The sequence below is a fragment of the Hippopotamus amphibius genome, chromosome 2, assembly GCF_030028045.1.
Source record: "Hippopotamus amphibius kiboko isolate mHipAmp2 chromosome 2, mHipAmp2.hap2, whole genome shotgun sequence".
Lineage (NCBI taxonomy): Eukaryota > Metazoa > Chordata > Mammalia > Artiodactyla > Hippopotamidae > Hippopotamus > Hippopotamus amphibius.
The window spans coordinates 86,230,476-86,254,394 of NC_080187.1; the positions used below are offsets into that span (position 1 = coordinate 86,230,476).

A 23,919-nucleotide genomic window follows, 5' to 3' on the forward strand; every position below is an offset into this window, starting at 1 on the left:
GGAAGTTATCCTTTCTTCTAGGTTGCACAATTTGTTGGAATGTATTTGTTAAAAGCATTTTCCTATGATTCTTTGTATTTCTGTGGTATCAGTTTTAACAACTCCTGTTTCATTTTTTATTTGAGTTCTCTCTCTCTTTTTCTTGGAAGTATAGCTAAAGGCTTATTAATTTTATTTATCTTCTCAAAGAACCAGCTCTGAATAGATTTACAGCTGCTAAGGAGATGGAGTCAGTAATCAAAAACCTCCCAATAAACAAAAATCAGGACCAGATGGCTTTATGAATGAATTCTACCAAATATTTAATGAAGAATTGATACCAATTCTGCCCAAACTCTTCCAAAATATATGAGGAGCAAGCTCTTCTGAACTCATTTCACAAGGCCAGTATTATCCTGATACCAAAACCAGAAAAGGCCACAAGGAAAGAAAATTATAGACCAATATCCCCGATGAATATAATGTCCTCAACAACATATCAGTAAACAAAATTCAACAATATACTAAAAGGGTCATACACTAAGATCAAGTGGGATTTATTCCAGAGATGAAAGGATGGGTCAACATCTGTAAATCAGGAATAGGAATAAATTTAACCAAGGAGGTGAAAGACCAGTATATTGAAAACTACAAGACATTAATGAAAGAAACTAAAGAAGACACAAATAAATGGAAAGATATTTCATGCTTATTGAATGAAAGAATCAATATTGTTAAAATGTCTATACTACCCAAAGCAAACTATAGATTCAATGCAATCCTTATTAAAATTCCAATGGCACTTTTCAAAAAAAAAATCCAAATAATCCTAAATTCTGATGGAACCACAAAACACCCCAAATACTCAAAGCAATTTGAGAAAGAAGAAAAGTTGGAAGCATCACATGCCCGAATTTCAACATGTATTACAAAGCTAATAATGTAAACAGTATGCTAGAAGAAGGAGTTAAGATGGTGGCGTAGTAAAAGGACATGGAGTTTTTCTCTCTCTACAGATGTATCAGGAATACATCTAGAGATGCAACAGTTCTCATGGAAAACTGGCTGAATACTAGCAGGAGACCTTGGACACTGGAATGGACTATAAACATCCCTTCATAACTGGGTAGGATTAAAAAAAAAAAAAGAAAAGGAGGGGAGGAGAAGAGGAAATGGGATGCAACCTGCACCCCAGGGTGGGAGAACTGAAGCAGAGGAGAGATTCCCGAATTCAGGAAAACCCCCTATTTGACAGGGAACCCCCCCCCCAACAGGGAAATCATTTGGGACAGAAGGGAGACAACTGGGGCTGTCAGAAGAGGGTGAAGTGGCTGATCTGTGGCAGATGGGACAGAGTGAGAAATACACAGATGGTCCTACTGTAGCCCCGCATGCCCCGGACTGAGATGTGTGTTCACACAGGAGTGCAAGGGGGCTGGGGAACAGAGAACAGGCCCAGGGTGAGAACTGCTGTTGGCTGTGGGGAGATGGACTGAAGGGACGAGAAGGAAGAAATCCACAGCAGGGAATGCCATGGAAGCACGGCGATACTGCTGAGTCACACACGGGGAGAAGCCACTATTGTAGCCCCTCTCTTGGTGCCTACTGACAAACAGTAAAGAAAGCCCTCTCCAAGGCTTGCTGTTGTGCGCTGGTCAACAAGTAATAGAAAAAGCCGCTTCAAGGGCTGGCCCTCGTGTGCCTTCTGCCAAGTGCTAAAAGAAGACTGGCCAGGGCTGGCCCTCACTAGGGCCATATCTCTTACACCTGCGGCTGCTGGCTTCCATCAACATTTGGTGCTGCCACTAGGGCTCCTGCAATCCAAGCAGGGTGCTACTGCTGAGTCACATGCAGGGGAGGAGCCACTATTGTGGCCTCTCTCTCCCCACATGCCAGCAGCTGCCAGCACAAACAATAAAGGAAGCCCTCTCCAGGGCTAGCTGTTGTGCACCAGTCGCAGAGTAATACAAGAAGCCTCCTGAGGGCTGTTCTTCATGCACCTTATGCCAGATGCCAGAAAAGGCTGTCACTAGGGTCATAGCTCACCCATGGCCACTGGGTTCCCTGGGTATTTGTCACTGCTGGGGCTCCTGTGATCCAAGTGGTGATACCACCTATGCACCCTGTCCTCATTGAGGCAGACCGAGGAGCTCCAAGGCAGCCTCAGGACCAGACTCCAGTAGGTGGACCACATGCAGAGGTGGGGATAAAACCAAAACTGAATGCCAGGGATAGGGGAACTAAGGAAGAGGACTGAAAATCCTTCAATCAGCTGTGCAAGCTACAGATTAAATCCCCATGATCTGCTAGGTAGACCATGTTTTATATGGAATATCTGAGTAGACAACGAGTGTTCTCACAAATGAAAAAGGTCTAGTTCTGGCAGCTGTGGACTTTGGGGGCAAGCACATGCAGGAATTGGGCCGGAGCAGAGTCTGAGTGCTCCCCAGAGCAGGTCCAAAGTCCAACCAACAGCAGAGGAGAGCATCTTGGGGAGGTGGAGGTGGCCTGTGGCTCAAGGAGTATACAAGGTCACTTACATCTGAGATACCAAGGAAACATAATAATTGTTTTGATCCAGTCTGTTGTTGTTCTGGCTTTTTGTTTGTTTGTTGTTATTTTAGTATTTTAAAAAAATTTAGTCTTATGGGATCTGTTTTATAACATTTTTAATTTTTATTTTTTTATATTTATTTCTATTTCTAGTTTGGTTTTCTTTTGTGCTGTGTTCTTTTCCCGTATCTTTTTTTTCTACTTTTTCTTTAATATATTTTAATTTTTTTTTTACATTTCCATTTCTACTCTGCTTTTCTGTTATTCTTTGTTTTGTCCTTTTTAAAATTTTATGATTTTTTGTTTTTAATCATTTTTATCAGGTTGTTCCGTTTTCTTGCTTTATTCTTCAGTTGGCACAGTGCTTTGGTTTTTGTTTTTAGGTTTTGTGTTTTTCTTAGTTCTGATTCTAATTGTTTGACTTAGTTTTGTGGCTCTTGTTTATCTGGTGGTTCTCTTGCTCTTTGATATATCTGGTCCTGTTTTGATTCTTTTACGTGAGTGTGTGTTTCCTTATTTCAATTTTGTCTGATTTTGTTTTCACAATTTCTCCGGGTTTTGTTTTGTTTTGTTTTTCCTTTTTTAATATTTCCATTTCTGCATTGCTCTTCTGTTGTTCTGTCTTCTTTCCCCTTTCTCTCTCTTTTTTTTAAAAAAGTCATTTTTGTTGGTTTGTTTTGTCTCTTTGCTTCATTCTTCAGTTGGCATTGTGCTTTGGGTTTCTTTCTTTTTGGGTTTTTTTTTTTTTTTTTGGCTTTGTGCTTTTATTATTTGTCTTTTTAATTGTCTGATTTCATTCTGGGTTTCTTTTGTCTGGTTGTTCTATTACTTTATGTTTTATTTGGTTCTGTTTTTTGTTTCTTTTGTGAGTGTACGTGTTTCCTTCTTTCAGTTTTTGTTTGTTTGATTTAAATTTTTACCATTAGTCCAGGGCTTGCTTAGTCCTTTTTTAATCCCCTTTATTGCTGGGACGAGTGACCTATGGGTCTTGATTCCTCGACCAGAAGTTGGCCCTGAGGCTCTGGGGTGGGAGCACTGAATCCAGGATGTTGGACCACTAGAGAATTCCTTGCCATGGGGAAGATTAATCACTGAGAGCTCTCACAGAGGCCTCTACCAGAATCCAAGACCCAGCTTCTCCCAACTGCCTATAGCTCCCAGCATTGGATGCCTCACACCAAACAACAAACAACACAGGAAAACAAACCCACTCATCAGCACACAGACTACCTAATGTCATACTAAGCTCACAGACACCCCAAAACACACCACCTAATATGGCCATGCTCATCAGAGGGAAAAGACTCAGCTCCACCCACCTAAACAATGGTACCAGTCCCTCCCATCAGGAAGCCTACTCAATACACTGGAAAAACCCCACGACCAGGGGGCAGAGAACAGAAGTAAGAGGAACTATGACCCTGAAGCCAACAGAAAGGAGACTTCAAATACTATACATCAGACAAAATGAGAAGACAGAGAGGAGCAAGACAAAAACCCACAAGACCAAATAAATGAAGAAGAAATAGGCAAACTGCCTGAAAATGAATTCAGACTAATGATAGTAAAGGTGATAGAAAATCTTGAAAACAGAATAGAGAAAACACAATAAACATTTAACAAGAACCTAGAAGAACTAAAGAGCAAACAAACAGTAATGAACAACACAATAACTAAAATTAAAAATACTCTAGATGGAATAAATAGCAAAATATCTGAGGCAGAAGAACGAATGGTGGAAATACCTGCCACAGAGCAGAATAAAGAAAAAAGAATAAAAAGAATGGAAGACAGTCTCAGAGACCTCAGGGATAACATTAAGTGCACCAACATTTGAATTATAGCAGTCCCAGAAGAAGAAGAAAAAAAAGAGGTTGTGAGAAAATATTTGAATAGACTATAGTCGAAAACTTCCCCAACATGGGAAAGGAAATAGTCAATTAAGTTCAGGAACTGCAGAGAGTCCCATACAGCATAAACTGAAGGAGAAGCATGTCAAGACACATATTAATCAAACAAATAAAAATTAAACAAAAAGAAAAAAATATTAAAAGCAGCAAGAGAAGAGCAACAAATAACATACAAGGGAACCCCAATAAAGTTAAGGGCTGGTCTCTCTGCAGAAACTCTCCAGGCCAGGAGGGAGTAGAAGGATATATTTAAAGTGATGTAAGGGAAAAGCCTACGACCAAGATTACTATACCCAACAAGGATCTCATTCAGATTTGACAGAGAAATCAAAAGCTTTACAAACAACCAAAAGTTAAGATGATTTAGCACCACCAAACCAGCTTTACCACAAATACTAAAGGAACTTCTCTAGGCAAGAAACACAAGAGAAGGAAAAGACCTACAAAAACAAATCCAAAATAATTAAGAAAATGGTTATAAGAACATACATATCAATAATTACCCTAAATGTAAATGGATTAAATGCTCTGACCAAAAGACACAGACTGGCTGAATGGGTATAAAAACAAGACCCATAAATATGCTGTCTACAAGAGACCCACTTCAGATCAAGGGACACATACAGACTGAAAGTGAGGGGATGGAAAAAGATATTTCACAAATGGAAGTCAAAAGAAAGCTGGAGTAGCAATACTCATATCAGACAAATTAGACTTTAATAAAGTAAAGACCATGACAAGAGACAAGGAAGGACACTACATAATGATCAAGGGATCCATTCAAGAAGAAGATATAACAACTGTAAATATCTGTGCACCCAACATAGGAGCACCTCAATACATAAGGGCAAATGCTAACAGCCATAAAAGGGGAAATGAACACTAAAGCAATAATAGTAGGGGATTTTAACACCCTGCTTACAACAATGGACAAATCATCCAAACAGAAAATAAATAAGGAAACACAAGCTTTAAAGGACACATTAGACCAGATGAACTTAACTGATATTTACAGGACATCCCATCCAAAAACTACAGGACACACTTTCTTTTCAAGTGTGCACAGAATATTCTCCAAGATAGATCACATCTTGGATCACAAATCAAGCATCAGTAAATTTAAGAAAATTGAAATCATATCAAGCATCTTTTCCGACCACAATGCTATGACACTAGATATCAATTACAGGGAAACAGATTGTAAAAAATACAAATACATGGAGGCTAAACAATATGCTGCTAAACAACCAAGAGATCACTGAAGAAATCACATAGGAAATCAAAAAATACCTAGAAACAAATGAGAATGAAAACACAGCGACCCAAAATTTATGGGATGCAGCAAAAGCAGTTCTAAGGGGGAAGTTTATAGCAATACAGTCCTACCTTAAGAAACAAGAAAAATCTCAAATAAACAAACTAACATTATACCTAAAGCAACTAGTGAAAGAAGAACAAAAAATCCCCAAAGTTAGCAAAAGAAAAGTCATAAAGATATGATCAGAAATTAATGAAAAAGAAATGAAGGAAACAATAGCAAAGATCAATAAAACTAAAAGCTGGTGCTTTGAGAAAATAAACAAAATTGATAAACCATTAGCCAGACTCATCAGGAAAAAAAGGGAGAAGATACAAATCAACAGAAATAGAAATGAAAAAGGAGAAGTCACAAATGACACTGCAGAAATACAAAGAAACATGAGAGACTACTATGAGCAACTATATGCCAACCATTTAACCAGGAAGAAATGGATGAATTCTTAGAAAAGTACAATCTTCCAAGACTGAACCAGGAAGAAATAGAAAATATGAAAAGACCAATCACAAGTATGGAAATTGAGACTGTGATTAAAAATCTTCCAACAAACAAAAGCCCAGGGCCAGGTGGCTTCACAGGCAAATTCTATCAAACATTTAGAAAAAAGCTAACACTATCTTTCTTAAACTCTTCCAAAATATAGCAGAAGGAGGAACATTCCTAAATCCATTCTACATGGCCACCATCACCCTGATAGCAAAACCCAGATACAAAGACATCACAAAAAAAGAACATTACAGGCCAATATCACTGATGAACATAGATGCAAAAATACTCAACAAAATACTAGCAAACAGAATCCAAGAGCACATTAAAAGGATCATACACCACAATCAAGTGGGGTTTATCCCAAGAATGCAAGGATTCTTCAGTATGCCCAAACCAATCAATGTGATACACCATATTAACAAATTGAAGGATAAAAACCATATGATTATCTCAATAGATGCAGAAAAAGCTTTTGACAAAAGTCAACACCCACTTATGATAAAATAAAAACTCCAGAAAGTGGGCACAGAAGGAAACTACCTCAACATAACAAAAGGCATATATGACAAACCAACAGCCAACATCATCCTAAATGGTGAAAAACTGAAAACATTCCCTCTAAGGACAGGAACAAGACAGGGGTGTCCACTCTCACCATTATTATTCAACATAGTTTTGGAAGTTTTAGCCACAGCAATCAGAGAAGAAAATGAAATAAAAGGAATCCAAATTGGAAAAGAAGAAGTAAAATTGTCACTCTTTGCAGATGACATGTTATACACAGAAAATCCTAAAGATGCCATCAGAAAACTACTAGAGCTAATCAATGAATTTAGTAAAGTAGCAGGATACAAAATTAATGCACAGAAGTCTCTTGCATTCCTATATATTACCAGTGAAAAATCAGACAGAGAAATTAAGGAAATACTCCGATTTACTATTGCAACAAAAGAATAAAATACCTAGGAATAAACCTACCTAAGGAGGCAAAAGACTTGTATGCAGAAAACTATAAGACACTGATGAAAGAAATCAAAGACGATACAAACAGATGGAGAGACATACCATGTTCTTGGATTGGAAGAATCAACATTGTGAAAATGACTATACTACCCAAAGCAATCTACAGATTCAATGGAATCCCTATCAAATTACCAATGGCATTTTTCACAGAAGTAGAACAAGAAATTTTACAATTTGTATGGAAAGGCAAAAAGCCCTGAATAGGCAAAGCAAACTTGAGAAGGAAAAACAGAGCTGGAGGAATCAGGCTGCCAGACTTCAGACTATACACAAGGCTATAGTGATGAATACAGTATGGTACTGGCACAAAAACAGAAATATAGATCAATGGAACAGAACAGAGAGCCCAGAGATAAACTCATGCACATATGGAAACCTTTTCTTTGACAAAGGAGGCAAGAATATACAATGGAGAAAAGACAGCCTCTTCAATATGTGTTGCTGGGAAAACTGGACAACTACATGTAAAAGAATGAAATTAGAACACTTCCTAACATCATACACAAAAATAAACTCAAAATGGATTAAAGAGCTAAATGTAAGGCCAGACACTAGAAAACTCTTAGAGAAAAACATAGGCAGAACATTCTATGACATAAATCAAAGCAAGATCTTTTTTGAACCACCTCCTAGAGTCATGGAAATAAAAAGAAAAATAAACAAATGGGACCTAATGAAACTTAAAAGCTTTTGCACAGCAAAAGAAACTACAAACAAGACGAAAAGACAACCCACAGAATGGGAGAACATATTTGCCAACGAAGCAACTGACAAAGGATAAATCTCCAGAATATATAAGCAGCTCATGCAGCTCAATATAAACAAACAAACAAACAAACAAACAAATCCAATCCAAGAATGGGCAGAGGACCTAAATAGACATTTCTCCAAAGAAGAGATACAGATGGCCAACAAACACATGAAAAGATGCTCAACATCACTAATCATTAGAGAGATGCAAGTCAAAGCCACAGCGAGGTATTACCTCACACTGGTCAGAATGGCCATCATCAAAAAATCTAGAAATAATAAATGCTGGAGAGGGTGTGGAGAAAAGGGAACCCCCCTGCACTGTTGGTGGGAATGTAAATTGATACAACCACTATGGAGAACAGTATGGAGGTTCCTTAAAAATCTAAAAATAGAACTACCATACATGACCCAGCAAACCCACTACTGGGCATATACCCTGAGAAAACCATAATTCAAAAAGGATCATGTACCCCAATGTTTATTGCAGCACTATTTACAATAGTCAGGACATGGAAGCAACCTAAATGTCCATCAACAGATGAATGGATAAGGAAGATGTGGCATATATACACACACACACACACACACACACACACACACACACACATAAAATGGAATATTACTCAGCCATAAAAAGAAATGAAAGTGAGTTATTTGTAGCTAGGTGGATGGACCTAGAGTCTGTCATACAGAGTGAAGTAAGTCAGAAAGAGAAAAAACAAAAACAAATACCGTACACTAATGCATATATATGGAATTTAAGAAAAAACAAGAAAAAAAACGGTACTGATGAACCTAGCGGCAGGGCAGGAATAAAGACTCAGCTGTGGAGAATGGATTTGAGGACACAGTAGGGGAAGGAGAAACTGGGATGAAGTGAGAGAGTAGTACTAACATATATACACTACCAAATGTAAAATAGATGGCTAGTGGGAAGCTGCTGCATAGTACAGGGAGAGAACAACTCAATGCTTGGTGATGACCTAGAGGGGTCAGATTGGGAGGTTGGGAAGGAGGCTCAAGAGGGAGGGGATATTGGGATATATGTATAAATACAGCTGATTCACTTTGTTGTACAGTGGAAACTGGCACAACATTGTAAAGCAATTATACTCCAATAAAGATCTGAAGAAAAAAAATAAAAAACAAACAATCAAAAACCAGTAAGGTGTTGACATAAAATAGACACATACATCAATGGAACAGAATAGAGAGCCCAGATATAAAAACAAGCTTCTATGGTCAATTAATTTATAACAAAGGAACCAAGAATACACAATGGGGAAAAGACAGTCTCTTCAATAAATGGTGTTGGGAAAACTGGACATCCATAAACAAAAGAATGAAACTGAAGTAATATCTTATACCATATACAAAAATTCACTCAAAAGGTATTAAAGGCTTGAACATAAGATATGAAACCTTAAAATTTCTAGAAGAAAACAGAGGCAGTAAGCTCCTTGATCTAGGTCTTGGTGATGATTTTTTTGACTCTGACATCAAAAGCAAAAGCAACAATAGTAAAAATGAGTAAGTGGGACTACGTCATACTAAACATCTTCAGCACAGCAAAGGAGACCATCAACAAAATAAAAAAGCAACTTACTGAATGAGAGAGAGTATTTGCAAATCATATACCTGATAATGGGCTAATATCCAAATGTATTTTAAAAACTCATATAATACAATAACAAAAAAACAATTCAATTTAGAAATTGGCAGATCTAAAGAGACGTTTTTCCAAAGAAGACATATAGGCATAACTTGTTTTACTGTGCTTTGCTTCACCGTTCGCAGATATTGTGTTTTTCTATAAATTGAATGTTTGTAGGAACCCTCTGTCAACCAAGTCTATTGGTGCCATTTTCAACAGCATTTGCTTATTTTGTGTCTCTGTGTCACATTTAGGTAATCTTCCCAATATTTCAAACCCTCCTCCAGCAAAAAAGATTACGACCCACTGAAAAATCAGATAATGGTTAGCATTTTTTAGCCATAAAGTATTTTTTAATTAAGGTATGTACATTCATTTTTTTAGACATAATACTATTGCACACTTAATAAAGTATAATATAGTGTAAATATAATTTTTATGTGCCCTGGGAAACCAAATAAATCGTGTGACTCACTTTACAACAATATTCGCTTTATTGTGGTGGTCTCAAAAAAATCCCTCAGTATCTCCTAGATATGCCTGTACAGATGACTAACAGATATGTGAAAAGATGCTCAACATCATTAATCATGAGGGAACTGTAAATCAAATCCACGTTGAGATATAATCTCATACCTTTTACAATAGCTGTTGTTAAAAAGACAAGAAGTAATAAATATTGAATGTGGAGAATGTGGAGAAAAGAGAACCTTTGTGCACTACTGGTCGGAATGTAAATGGGTGCATCCACTTTATAAAACAATATGGAGGTTCCTCAAAAAAATAAAAATAAAACTACCATATGATCCAGTAATTTCTGGGTATTTATCCAAAAAAATGAAAACACTAACATGAAAAGATACATGCACACCAGTGTTCACTGCATTATTTACAATAGCCAAGATAATGAAATAACCTAGGTGTTCACTGATGGATGACAGGCTAAAGAAATTGTGATATATATATATAATGGATATTATTCAGCCATAAAAACAAATGACATTTGGCATATGTGACAACATGGCTGGACCTCACAGACATTATGATAAATGAAATAAGTCAGAGAGAGAAAAACAAATACTGTATGATGTCTTTCACATGTGGAATCTAAACAAAAAAGGAAAAAAACAAGCTCAGAAATACAGGGAACAGATGGGTAGTTGCCAGAGATGATAAAAAAGGGGGGTTAAGGGGGTCCACAGGTAAAAGGAAAAGAAAAAAGAAAAAAGAATAGTTAAGAAAAAAGCCCCATCAGCTTTTCACCCAATGGTCTTAGTAGTCACTAATGATCATTGTCTTGATCTATGGAAAAAAAAACTCAGTGAAGAAGTAAGCTTAAAATATGATATAAATCAATGGTGTAAAATAGAAGGTTTCAAATATTGGCCTTGGCAAGTCACTAGTGAACTAAATAAGAGCAACTGAACCAATAAAATAACTGGGACAACATCCAGATGAGTGATATATAAAAATTTCAATATTACATATAAATTATTAAGTATAAATTAATTTAATTATTAAGTATAAACTGTCAACACCTAAAAAGCATAGTGGTGACAAGCTGTAGCAAGGTTAAATAAGAAGACATCTGCAATATCAACCTTATTTACTTTTTTTAATGAGGTACCTGAGGATGGACTGAAGTCATATTGTAAATATGCTATCTTGAGTTTAGCAAAAGAATAATCTTGCAATTGAAATACACACATCCCTTTTTACTGAACACTCTCAAGCTAGAGGTCAGGCAGGTTTCAGATTTGCAGATCTTCAAGTTTCCTTCTAGCTCTAAGATTGTGATTCAGGTGAGAACTAAACGACTTCCAGAAAAACGTAATGTCATATGACTACATAAATGAATTACTGATAGTAACTACCTCTATATTATCAATAACTCTATATAACCTATAAAACTTGAACAAACATAAATAGTAAAACTTTGTCAATGAATAGTAAAAATGAATATTTTCTCCTTATATATTTCTTTAAAAATTTTAATAAATTATAAAGCTGACTTTTAGGTGTTCTATTTGATTTTCTCATGAAAGGTGAAAATGTTAATGAGATATGAATGAGCAAAACAGTGGAAAGAGGGGGAGGCAACAGGGTAAGATTCTTAGAAGAAAATCAAAATAAAACATAAAGAACTGGATAATTTTAAACTGCCTACATTAAATATTTATTGTCACAAAAAATTACCTTCTCTTTTCTCTGCCATAAATGTATTCAATTCTTGTATTGTTGCTTTATCAACAGACATATGTACTTTAAGTTTATCCAATTCTTCTTGAAGATTCATCCTATGAAAATTAACACAATAAACCATTATTTAAAATGTGTAAGTTAAGGAATAATATAGCAAACATAAAGGCAGCAAAAATATTTTAAAAATATGTGAATTAGACAGTAGTCAAATAAAAACTAGAGTATATTAATATTAACAAATCCTAACAATTAAAATTGAATTTTAATGAGCATCTGGAAAATAAAATGTTTCAACTGATTTTTAACTTTGTCTAGGGACTGCCCTGGTGGCGCAGTGGTTAAGAATCTGCCTGCCAATGCAGGGGACACGAGTTCGACCCATGGTCTGGGAAGATCCCACATGCCACCAAGCAACTAAGCCCATGTGCCACAACTACTTAGCCTGTGCTCTAGAGCCCGTGAGCCACAACTACTGAGCCCACGTGCCACAACTACTGAAGCCCACGTGCCCAGAGCCTGTGTTCCACAACAAGAGAAGCCACTGCATTGAGAAGCCCGTGCACCGCAATGAAGAGTAGCCCCTGCTCGCCGCAACTAGAGAAAGCCACGCACAGCAACGAAGACCCAACGCAGCCAGAAAAATAAATATAAATAAACCACTTAAAAGTTATTAAAAATCTTTAAAAAATAATAAAAAAAACTTTGTCTAAATAAACATGCTAAATACTTAAAAGATAAATTATATAATTTTAAAAAATCACCTATGCAGTTATCAGATCATTTTCTAACACATGGGTATGCTATGTAAAATAATAATAAATGTTAACACATATCACTGAAAGCAATAAGAGCAAATCTCTAGATGCCAAGCAAAGACAAAGAACCCTCACCAGTAAAATGGAAATGAGCTACCATGACAAGAGACCTGGATCAAATACTGCCCATGGAGATGTCAGACCTTGAGACCTGGGTAGAGATGAAAGTGTATGTGCAAGGCCCTTCAGGGCTGAGAGACAAAACTGGACTAACTGCAGGAAGTTGGGAGATGAAATTTTGCTGAACGAAAACCTGAATATCTGAGCTTATCTGGTTGAAGTCCCATTAAAAAGAGGCTTCTTGTCCCAATCTGAGGACAAGACAGAATCAACCATGTGAGATCAGAATCCTAAGGCTATATTACTGGTTTCAAAATTGAGCCATTATACATTCGTGGAGACCTGAAGAAATAACAACAATGTAAAAACTGGTTTATGGCCAGTGTATGCTGGAGAGTTCAGGCAGACAGAATCATCCACTGCAGTGAGGAGCCCACAACTGAGAGAACTGACCGGAGGAAAACCACCACAGAAAAAAATTCTCAAAGAAGTCAAGTTTGCAGATAAGAATAAACATGAATAGGCTGAAAGCCATGAATGACAGTCTATATGTCACCCCACTTAAAAATGGGAGACTGTACAACAAGGAAAGAGAGATAACAGAATAATTCAAGATGAGTTCCTACAAAATTATGCATATATAAAGTAAAAAAACAAAACAAGTAGTCTTCCCTCACTCAGTTTACGTCTTGAAAAAAATTGATGTTTACAGTTTGATACATATAGTTATATTTTGTTCAAATAAACATAAATACACACATATAAAGATTTTATAAATTAGGATCTTCTACCTTTGCAACTTAGGTTACAGATTGATGGGAAGGGCAAACATACATGCACACATATAAGTGATTAAGTTTAAACTGGGTTCTTGCTTTGTTTTGCTAAGAACATAGAACACAATGTAGCAAGGTGGCCCCAAAAAGCAGATGTAGCTCATCTCAACTTAGTTTTTCTTGGCTCTCAGATAACTAATCCAGTGGAACACAGGGCTACAGTTGCTAGAAATGTTATTTCATGCTTCTTTAGAGGTATTCTATGCTTACAGTTTTTGTTTGTTTTTTTGTTGTTTTGTTTTGTTTTGCTTTTAGGGAGAATTCACAGTCCCTTCTTTTATATGATGAATTTATAAACATTAGGGACTACCTTGTTCTTGAGTCAACCAAAGCACCAAAAAACCACATCTTAATGGGTATTTGGAGAAGTGGCTGACAGAGTCAGCGCCCAGGCACCCTTACGCAAGATGAACATTGGTTATTTACTGACTCTGATTTATTACCCATTTATTCTGGTGTTTCTGATTCTCTCTTTGGTATGGGAACCACAATTCAAAATCTACTTCTTACTCAACAAATTATGTGAGATGACTGTATTCAGATGCTGGAAATAGGCTGCAAAGAACTGTGATCCCTGAGAAAAAGGAAATCAACAAAGAGAACCCTAAAGATAGCCCAGATTTCCGCCAGGAGGTACTTGCCAGATCATGATGTAGGGTCTTCGTTGACTTGATGAAAAAGAGAATGGAGTTTGGGAAAGCTGAAATGTTTGGAATTTGGAAAGCACAGTATTCAGAGAGGGAAAAGCTACAAAGAGAAGGAGCTGCAGAAATTTGCATAAAAATTCATTTGAGTTTGTGGCTGAATATTTCATTGTTCATGCATAGTATGAAACTCCATAAGGCAAGCAGAGAACAACCAGAGCTATAAACAGACCTATTCCCAGAGCTCTCTTGGGACTGCAAGACATTTGAATTCTGACCAGCTAGAGAGAAGACTCTTGTTGAACATCAGCGGTACTCAACAAAGAGCCCCAAAGGGTCATTCTAATGCATAGGGATAAATGAGGCTCTGGTAAAGCATACTCCAAACCTGTGCTAACAAGGTGTTTTTAAAAATTTGAAAATATTTAAACTGAGATTTTAAACATACTTCTCTGAGTAGTCAACAGAAAAAATGCATGGAAATCAGTGGACACAGAATATTTGAAAAGCACTATGAAAAACCTTCACCTAATAGACAATTATAAAACATTCTACCCAATAACATCAAAACACACATTCTTTTCAAGTAGTGCTATGGAACTTTCACCAAGATAAAACAACATGCTGGACAATTCTCAATAAAATTTAAAAAACCTAAATCATACAAATTATCTTCTATGACCACAATATAACTGAAGTAGAAATCAGTACTGGAAGAATGTCTAGAAAATCCCCAAATATGTGAAATTAAAGAAGATACTTTAAAATACTTTTTCTCTCAATGAACAATATAAGAGGAAATAGAAAATATTTGAACTTATAAAAAATAAAACCCATTTCAAAATTTGTGAGGCGCTAAAGCAGTGCCTATATGGATATCTATATACATCATTATATGTTTATATTAGAAAAGAAGAAAGATCTCAATGATGTAAGCGTCCAATTAAAAAAAAACTAGTAAAAGAGGACAAATCAATTTGAGCACTACTCATATGTGTATTGACTACCTGGATATGCTCTTTTATGAAATATTTGTTCAAATGTTTTGCTCATATTTCTATTGGATTGACAGTCCTTTTCTTATTTATTCATAGGAATTCTTTATACATTTTGGATGTTAGCCCTTTGCTAGACATATATACTGCAAATATCTTTTTGCACTCTGAAAGTTGCCTTTTAATTAACTTAATGGTATCTTTCAATGAACAGACGTCCTTGATTCTAAAATAGTCCAGTTTATCTAATTTTAGTTTATATTTAGTCCTCTTTAAATCTGGTTTAAAAAATCTCTGTCTACTACAAAGACAAAACGATGTTCTCTTATGATTTCCTTTAAAAACTTCATTACCTAACCCTTTGCATTTACACCTGTAGTCCATCTAGAATGATTTTTGTGTATGGTATGAAGTAAAATATTATACCAAATAAAATAGTTTTTTTTCTAAGTTCTTGGGGACTTTTAGCTATACTTTTATGTATATCATCTGCTATTTTGGTTGTTTCCATTTTTAATAATTATAAATAATGCTGTAGTGAACACCTTGCTGATATGCAAGATCTCTTTACTGTAAACTAAAAGTGAAATTACTTAAGTGTTTTTGAGTACTTTAAAAAGCAGAAAAATGCTTCAAACACAAAACAATAAGTAGAATAATACAACCAACATTAATGTACCAATTATCTAGATTTAAAAATACTAACATTATGTAATATTTAATTCATAGCTTTCATTTTTGTGAAAAAATAAAATTATTCCATTATTCTACCTTTATCCCCTTCCCAGAAATAATCAGTACCTTTAATTTGATGTGTATATTTTGATTTCATTTTTACATACTATATATGTGTGTCTCTGTATATAATTACATGGAACTATATTTTTGTGGCTACATACGTGTGTGTTTGTGCAGACACATTTATATCCACAAAAATATAGTGCTGTTCTAAGATTTAAATTGTTATATTTTTAGAGAATACAGTATATACACTATTATTGAATTTCCTTCATTTAACTCAACTTTTGCTTTTAAGGTATTTCCATTTTGATAAATATAGATCCAATTTATTCATGTTAAACGCAATATAGCTCACATTATATTAATATACCACAATGCACTTATATTAGCTACTAATGGACATTTAGACTATTTCTAATTCTTCACTATTACAAAAATACTGCAATGAACATCCTTGTTTATATATCCTAATTCAGTGTATTTAAAAATTTAGAAGATACTATGAATCTATTTCAAAGTGAAATGTTTCTTTCAAGAGTTTTTATATTCCCCAGATAGAATTACAAATATTGGGAAAAGCTATTAACTAAATTAAATGACTTTTTACTTCTGAAGATAATTTTGCCTATAACATTCCTACATTGATGATACACGATATTATTTATTTCTTATGAACCCTGATCTACACTGAAACTTTTCTAAAGCCTGAAGTAGTTTTTAGAGTAAGTAAACACTCTGTATAAGTAAACAATCTGTATCAGTCACCTATATCACTCAAAATGAAATCTGATATTTATATATGGTCATTAGCATTTAATTCAGATGTTCAAATTCAACATTTGTGATAAAATTATTTTCCCTAGGGAAAGTATTTTAAAATAGACTGAGTTAGTGTGACAAAATACACTTATAGAAAGTATCTTTAATATCTTCTTTTTAAAAAATCAAATGATTATTCACTAAGCACTTAAGACTTTACTATGTAATTCTTTAATTAAACACTATGTCATACCTTAAGTAATTTAAAAAATATCTATAGTGCCTCATATATATGAAAACAAATTAAGGTAGCAGTTAAATTAAAAATTCTACATGTCTGGTGCTATGATTTGAATGTTTGTGTTCCCCTAAAATTCATGTTGAAATTCTAATCCCCAAAGATGATGGTACTAGGATGTGGGGCTTAGGTCATGAGAGTGGAGTCCTCATGAATGAGATTAGTACCGACAGCCCAGAGCACACCCTCACCCCTTCTATAGTGTGAGGATAAGACAAGAAGTCTGCAACCTGGAGGAAGTCCCTCACCGGCCCATACTGGCATCCTGGTCTCAGACTCCTAGCCTCCAGAACTGTGAGAAATTAATTTCTGTTGTTTACAAGCTTCTCAGTCTGTGGTATTTTGTTATAGTAGCCCGAACGGACTAAGATAATTGACCTCAAAAAATAAATGTCATATGTATATGGTCTCATATATATGAAAAACATTTAAGCTATCAACATCAAAAACTGATCCCTGGAGTTAGAAAACAGAGCTCAAAAATATATTTGCCATTTACTCCAGTGAAATATCTGCCAATAAATACAAAATGATATTTTTTCTTAGCTAACAATCTTGTTAATTGTTCAGCAAGATATAATGAAAATACAACAAAAATATTATTATATTCTAGCAAAAGGTAGAAACAACCCAAATATCTATCAACAGATGAATGGATAAACAAGATGTGGTATATACATACACAGTAATACTACTCAGCCTTAGAAAGAAATGCTTACATAAGCTACAACATGGAAAACATTAAAGATATCACAAATGAAATAAACCAGACACAAAAAGAAAAATGATTCCACTTATATGGGGTACTTAGAGTAGGCAAATTCATACAGACAGAAAAAAGAAAGAGGTGCTGAGGGAAGCGGAAATAGGGAGTTATTTAATTGGTACAGTTACAGTTTGAGAAGACAAAAAAGTTCTGAAGATAGATGGCAGTGATGGTAGTACAACAATGTGAGTGTATTCAATGGCACTGAACTCTACACCTAAAAATGGTTACAATGGTAAATTTTATGTTTTGTACATTTTACCACAATAAAAATATATCATATCCCCCATGATTTAGGTTGACTATACAGAAAACAAAAATATAAGCCATTTCTATATTTTAGCCAGATAAGGAAGGAAAGAGAAAGAAAGGGGAAAACTGGAAAGAATTCACTATACATCATGCTAAATGTACTAAATGCCACTGAATTGTATGCTTTAAAATAAAACTAATATGTAATTTGTACATGGTAATGGTTATGCAAAAATATGTTTGTTTTCAAAGTATATCATGATTAGCAGATATTTTTTCCTAGGAATTTAATTTCCAAATCATGTTACAGAAATACAGTTCCTAAAATCCCGATTCCTACATATGGAATAAAAAATATTCTTGCTTAGGAAGACAGGGAGTCTTGCTTTGAAGAAAAAAAAAAAAAAAGCTGTACTTTCCTACTATGATATTTTGATTTTAACTCCTCAAGAAATTATTATTGAATTTTATAAAATATTCTTTGAAATTACAACTGACATATATTTAATATTTAACCCAAGAGAGACATAAGCACTCCATCTTGGGTTATGCCATTGATCTACAGCTTATTTACTTTTTTCATTAAAAAAATGATCAAAAGATCACTGAAATAAAGAAGACTTTATCTAGTTATTATTTAGAGGGTAAAATTCCCTACATCTATAAAATAAATTGAAGTTTTTAATCACAAATTCTAAACTCCTTTATAATTCCAACTACCTTCACTAGCAAGTTCACTACTCAGCATCCACTAGGAAAAACATCAGTAATCCTTTGCAAATATTTTGCATTCCCATACTTATTGCCAGGTTTAAAAAAAATGAAGTAGGAATGGTAAGAAAGGGGACAAGATGTTCAAGTGTGTTATATAAAGAATTTAGATTTTATTTTAAGAGCAATGGAATGATATTAAAGACTTTTAAATAAGGGAGAAATATGCTCAGATTTGTATTTTAAAATATCACTCTGCAGCATTGGGGAAGATACGATAGTGATCTGGATAAGGGCATTGATAATAAGAATGGAAAGAAATATACATATTAGAAATATTTGTGATGTGGAATCATTAAGATTTGGTATAAACTGTTATAGGGAGGACAGATGGAGGAATAAATCAATTATAACCCCCTAGGTTTCTGGTTTGAGCAAATGGACAAATCATAATGCCATTTCCCCTGTTTTATGCCAATACTATTCCCTTATTAAAAGTTCCTATCATACATTTGCTTGTTCTCCCTGCTAAACTGTGAGATCCTGATAAAAAGGGTAGCATATTATTTCTCCTTGTGTACCTGTGGCTAGCAGAGTGCCTAGCTGCAGCATTTTATACAGACTACGGATTAGTATAAAAAGACCAAAACTACCCACCTACTGTAAGCTCCTGATTTATTTCAGCCAAGGATATAGAATACATACAGTGAATGTCTGCATACTTTCCCTTGACTTCTAGGGTTCCTATCAAAGACAAGCTGGGTTTGCTATATAAGAAAAGCTTAATACCCTGTGACACCTGAGCCCCTTTTATAGTTTTATATTACTGCTCAGAAAGAATGTACACAAATACTTTTATACTAATGCTTTTATTTAGCAGAATGTTAACATGACTTTGTTGGTTCATATATCTAATTTACTGTCAGTAAGGCAACATCCTCAACTAAGTGGAAAGCTATGAGTCTACTGGCATTTCTGAAAGCTTTCCTTGCCTCTCTCTATCTAGCATCCCAAAGACGAGTTTCACCTCATCAGCACATGGCAGGTGCCCCTAACATAAACCTCATTAGAGTTTGAAATTATTGCTCTTCAGTGCACCATTGCATATTCAGTCCCTAGCTTAGTGCCTAGTTCTGAATTATGTTGTTTAAATATTGAATGCATAAATAAATGAATAAAAATATGAATATTTGTTAGATAAATACCAAACGAACCAGCCAATTTTTTAGTTCATACCTTACTAAGTTCTTAGTCTTTTGTTAAGATATCCATTATACTATAATAAGTAGATATATTTTATAAATCTAAATGAATTATTATAGGAACTATAGTCCATGAAGATTTCTCAAGTCCTCAGATTTCTATACTATAGCTCGAACAAATAACTCTGACCATACTCCATGGTAAAAACACTTGTAATATAGGTCAGTGGTAGTATCATTTTTAATTATATTTGAAAAACTGATTTAAAAATAGTTTTAGTAGACATCTTCTTTTAATGTTTCCTAGCCTTATATTTTAAAGATAGTTATTACTGTATAAATAGGGATACGTCTTATTCCTTAAAGAGTTAGGACTAAACAATTATTAAACTAGATCCTGCTGTATGCCACAAAAATAAGAGTGCCTGGTCTATAGAAAAACCAGCTGAAACTTCTGGTTCCTAATCGGGAGTATACATATTTATCCCAATTCTTCCAATTAATTAAATATAAAAATCTTGAACACAATACAGGCGGTCCCTGACGTACAATGGTTTGACAATGACTTTTCCGCTTTGCAATGATGTGAAAGCAGTATGCATTGTAGAAACTGCACTTAGAATTTTGAATTTTGATCTTTTCCTGGGCTAGCAATATGCTGTGCAACAGTCCCGTATGATGTTGGGCAGCTGCAGAGAGCCACAGCTCCCAGCTAGCCATGCAGTCACGAGAGTAAACAGGCATCTACAACTTACAACCATTCTGCACCCAAACAACCATTTTGTTTTTCATTTGCAGTACACTAGTCAGTATATTACATGAGATACTTAACCCTTTATTGTAAAATAGGCTTTGTGTGAGATGATTTTGCCCAACTGTAGGCAGATGTAAATGTTCTGACACATTTAAGGTAAGCTAGGCTAATATATGATGTCAGGTAGCTTAGGTATATTAAATGCATTTTTAACTTCTGATATTTTAAACTTAAAATGGGTTTATTGGTACAGAACCTACTGATGATAGCTGAGGAAGATCTGTACATGAAACAAGTAAAAGAAGACTCTGAAAGGCAACGAGAAGAAGAAAAGGATAGTGACCTTAGGAGTGGAGGAACAACACTAGAAGAACAAATCACAGTGATAAATTCCCTGGCTTTCTTCTTTCCTCCTAAATATCTCAAACTAACTGGAGAAACTAACGACCCAGAAATGCCAACAGGCACAAACAAAATATCTCAAGGAAAGTCTGCTCTCTCAAGCCAAAGAATGAGGAAAGGGACAGACCAACAGGACAGAAATCTCATTGGCAAAAATCACCTCTACACTAGCCATATACCACTGGAGAAAGGAAAACAGCCTCTCTCTGTCAGTGAAAGCCAATATCAAGTGGTAATGAGGCACCACTTCACAGCCCCTTCAATGCAATGTCAGCAGGGGTCAAGTTAGGAGCTAAGACTCCCAATTCTTCCAGGCAGTAACAATGTGAACCTCTCCCTCAGGCATGATGTCATCAGAGGTATGTTAAATAAAAGATTTAAATAAGATCCAGAGTCTCAAAGCATAATACTCCAATGTCCAAGAGACTATTGGAAATCACTTATACCAAGAACAAAGAAAATCTCAACTTGATTGAGAAATCGTAACTAAGATATATCTCCAAGATAACATGCAAGTCAGAATTACTTGGTAAGGATTTTAGAGTAGCCATGATTAAAGTGCTCCAATGAATGTTTATAAATGATCTTGGGAAAAAATAGAAAGTCTCAGCAAATAAAAGAGATATAGAGAAGAATCAAGTGGAAATTTTAGAACTGAAAATCACAATAACAATAACAACAAAAAAACCAAACCAAACAAACAACAACCAAAAAACACCTCACTGCATGGGCTAAATAGCAGAGCTGACAGACAAAAGAAGAAAGAATCAGTGAACTTGAAGACAGAACTATAAAAATTACCCAATTTGGACAACAGAGATAAAATAGTCTGAAAAATAAAATGAACAAAGCCTCAGGGACCTGTAGGACAATACTAAAAGATCTAACATTTATGTCAATTGAGTCGCAGGGTAGAAGAAATAGAATGTGGGGCTGAAAAAAGTATCTGAAAAACTAATGACCAAAATTTCCCAAATTTGACAAAAGGCACATACCTAGAGATTCAAGGAAATTGGGGAATTCCCAAAAGAATAAACCCGAAGAAATCCATGCCAAGACATGTCATAATCAAACTTTTAAAAAGTAAAGACAAAGGAAAAATTATTGAAAGCATTTAGAGAGAATGATGTATTACTTTTAAGGGAGCAATGATTCAAATAACAGTGTATTTATCATCAGAAACCATGGAGGCCAGAAAGAAGTGGCATATTCTTCTAGTGCCAAAGAAAAAAATTGGCAACCTAGAATTCTCTAGCCAGTGAAAATATCCTTTACGAATGAAGGTGAAGTGAAGACATTTTAGATAAAGGGAAACTTAGAGAATTTGTTGCCTACCTTAAAAGAAAGTCTAAATAGAAGTTCTTCAAACAGAAAGAATATGACAAAAGAAGGAAACTTGGGAAAAGAAAAAGGTATGATAGGCTACCCTTCTTTAGAAGTTTTAAAATATTTGACAGCTGAAGCAAAAATTATAACAACTAATGAGTTTCTCTATGTATTTAGAGAAAAGAGTTAAGACAATATATTATAAAGGGGGGAGGGTAAAAGGACACAGATAGAAGAAAGGTTGCTACATTCCTGAAGTGGTAAAATGTTGACACCAATAAACTATAATAAGTTATGTGTGTAAAATACTTAGAGCAAACACTAAGATAAAAAAAAAAAAAAACACACAACTTATTCAAAGAGATATACTCCAAACCCTTTATAGGTAAATACAAACATAATTCTAAAAAAATGTTCAAGTAACACATAGGAAGAGGGGAAAAGGAAAACAGAGGAAACAAACAGAAAATATAAATAATAACATAGTAGACAGCTGTAACATACCAATAATGCAAGATATAATGTCAGCATGAAAAAATGTAAATTATTTCTACACTCTGGCAATGTACAATTAAAAACCAAACCAAAACTAAAGCTATAGTATCATTTATAATAGCTCCAAAAATTAAATACTTTTGTACAAACCTAACAACAGTATTAGACATACAGAATCTGCATGCTAAAACTATAAAACAAGGATAAAAGAAAATCGCAACAAATTAACTATTCATGGGATAGAGGACTCAACATGATTAATATGTCAATTCTCTCCAAATTAATCTACAGATTTAGCACAATTCCAGTCAAAATTCCCACAAGATTTTGGTAGTTATAGCTATTTTTTAAACCTATTTTTATAGGTAAAACTTTTATGGAAAAGCAAAGGGATTAGAGAAGCCAAATCAATTTCAGAAACAATAAAGCTACTTGACTCACATTGAGTTCAAGACTTTATTAGAGAGCTACAGAAATCAAGACAGTGTGGGGGTTCACAAAAGCTTAGAAATTCATATTAACGGAATAAAATAGAGTCTTGAAATACACCTGCAGCAGTACAGTCAGCTGATATTTGACAGTTACAAAAACAATTTATTGGAGAAGAAATAGTCTTTTCAAAAATGATGTTGATACAATTGGGCATATGCGTTTGTAAAAATGAACTTCAACCTATAACTCAGACCCTATACAAAAATTAGCTAAAAATGGATCATAGAGCTAAATATAAAATTTTTTAGAAGAAAACATAGGCTAAATACTTGTGACTTCAGGTCAGAAAAATAGTTATTAGGTATGACATCAAACCCATAATCCATAAAAGAAAAAAATTGATAAGTTGGACTTATCAAAATTAAAACTTCTGTCATGCAAAAGACTGTTCAGGGAATGAAAAGGCAATCTACACACGGGGAGAAAATATTTGCAAATCATAATTTGATTAAGTTCTTGCATACAGAATATACAAAGAACAAGTATTGTT

At 34.7% G+C, this 23,919-nt stretch overlaps 1 protein-coding gene across 3 annotated transcripts in view; it reads right to left on the reverse strand.

Moving 5' to 3' along the window:
• CNTLN (centlein) overlaps positions 1 to 23,919 on the reverse strand; it is a 324,043-nt gene that overhangs the window by 120,717 nt on the left and 179,407 nt on the right. For all 3 annotated transcript variants that reach the window (XM_057720972.1, XM_057720971.1, XM_057720970.1), the window contains one exon: positions 11,876 to 11,976. In XM_057720972.1, the coding sequence (XP_057576955.1) occupies positions 11,876 to 11,976 (101 nt within the window). The remainder of the gene's footprint in view (positions 1 to 11,875; positions 11,977 to 23,919) is intronic.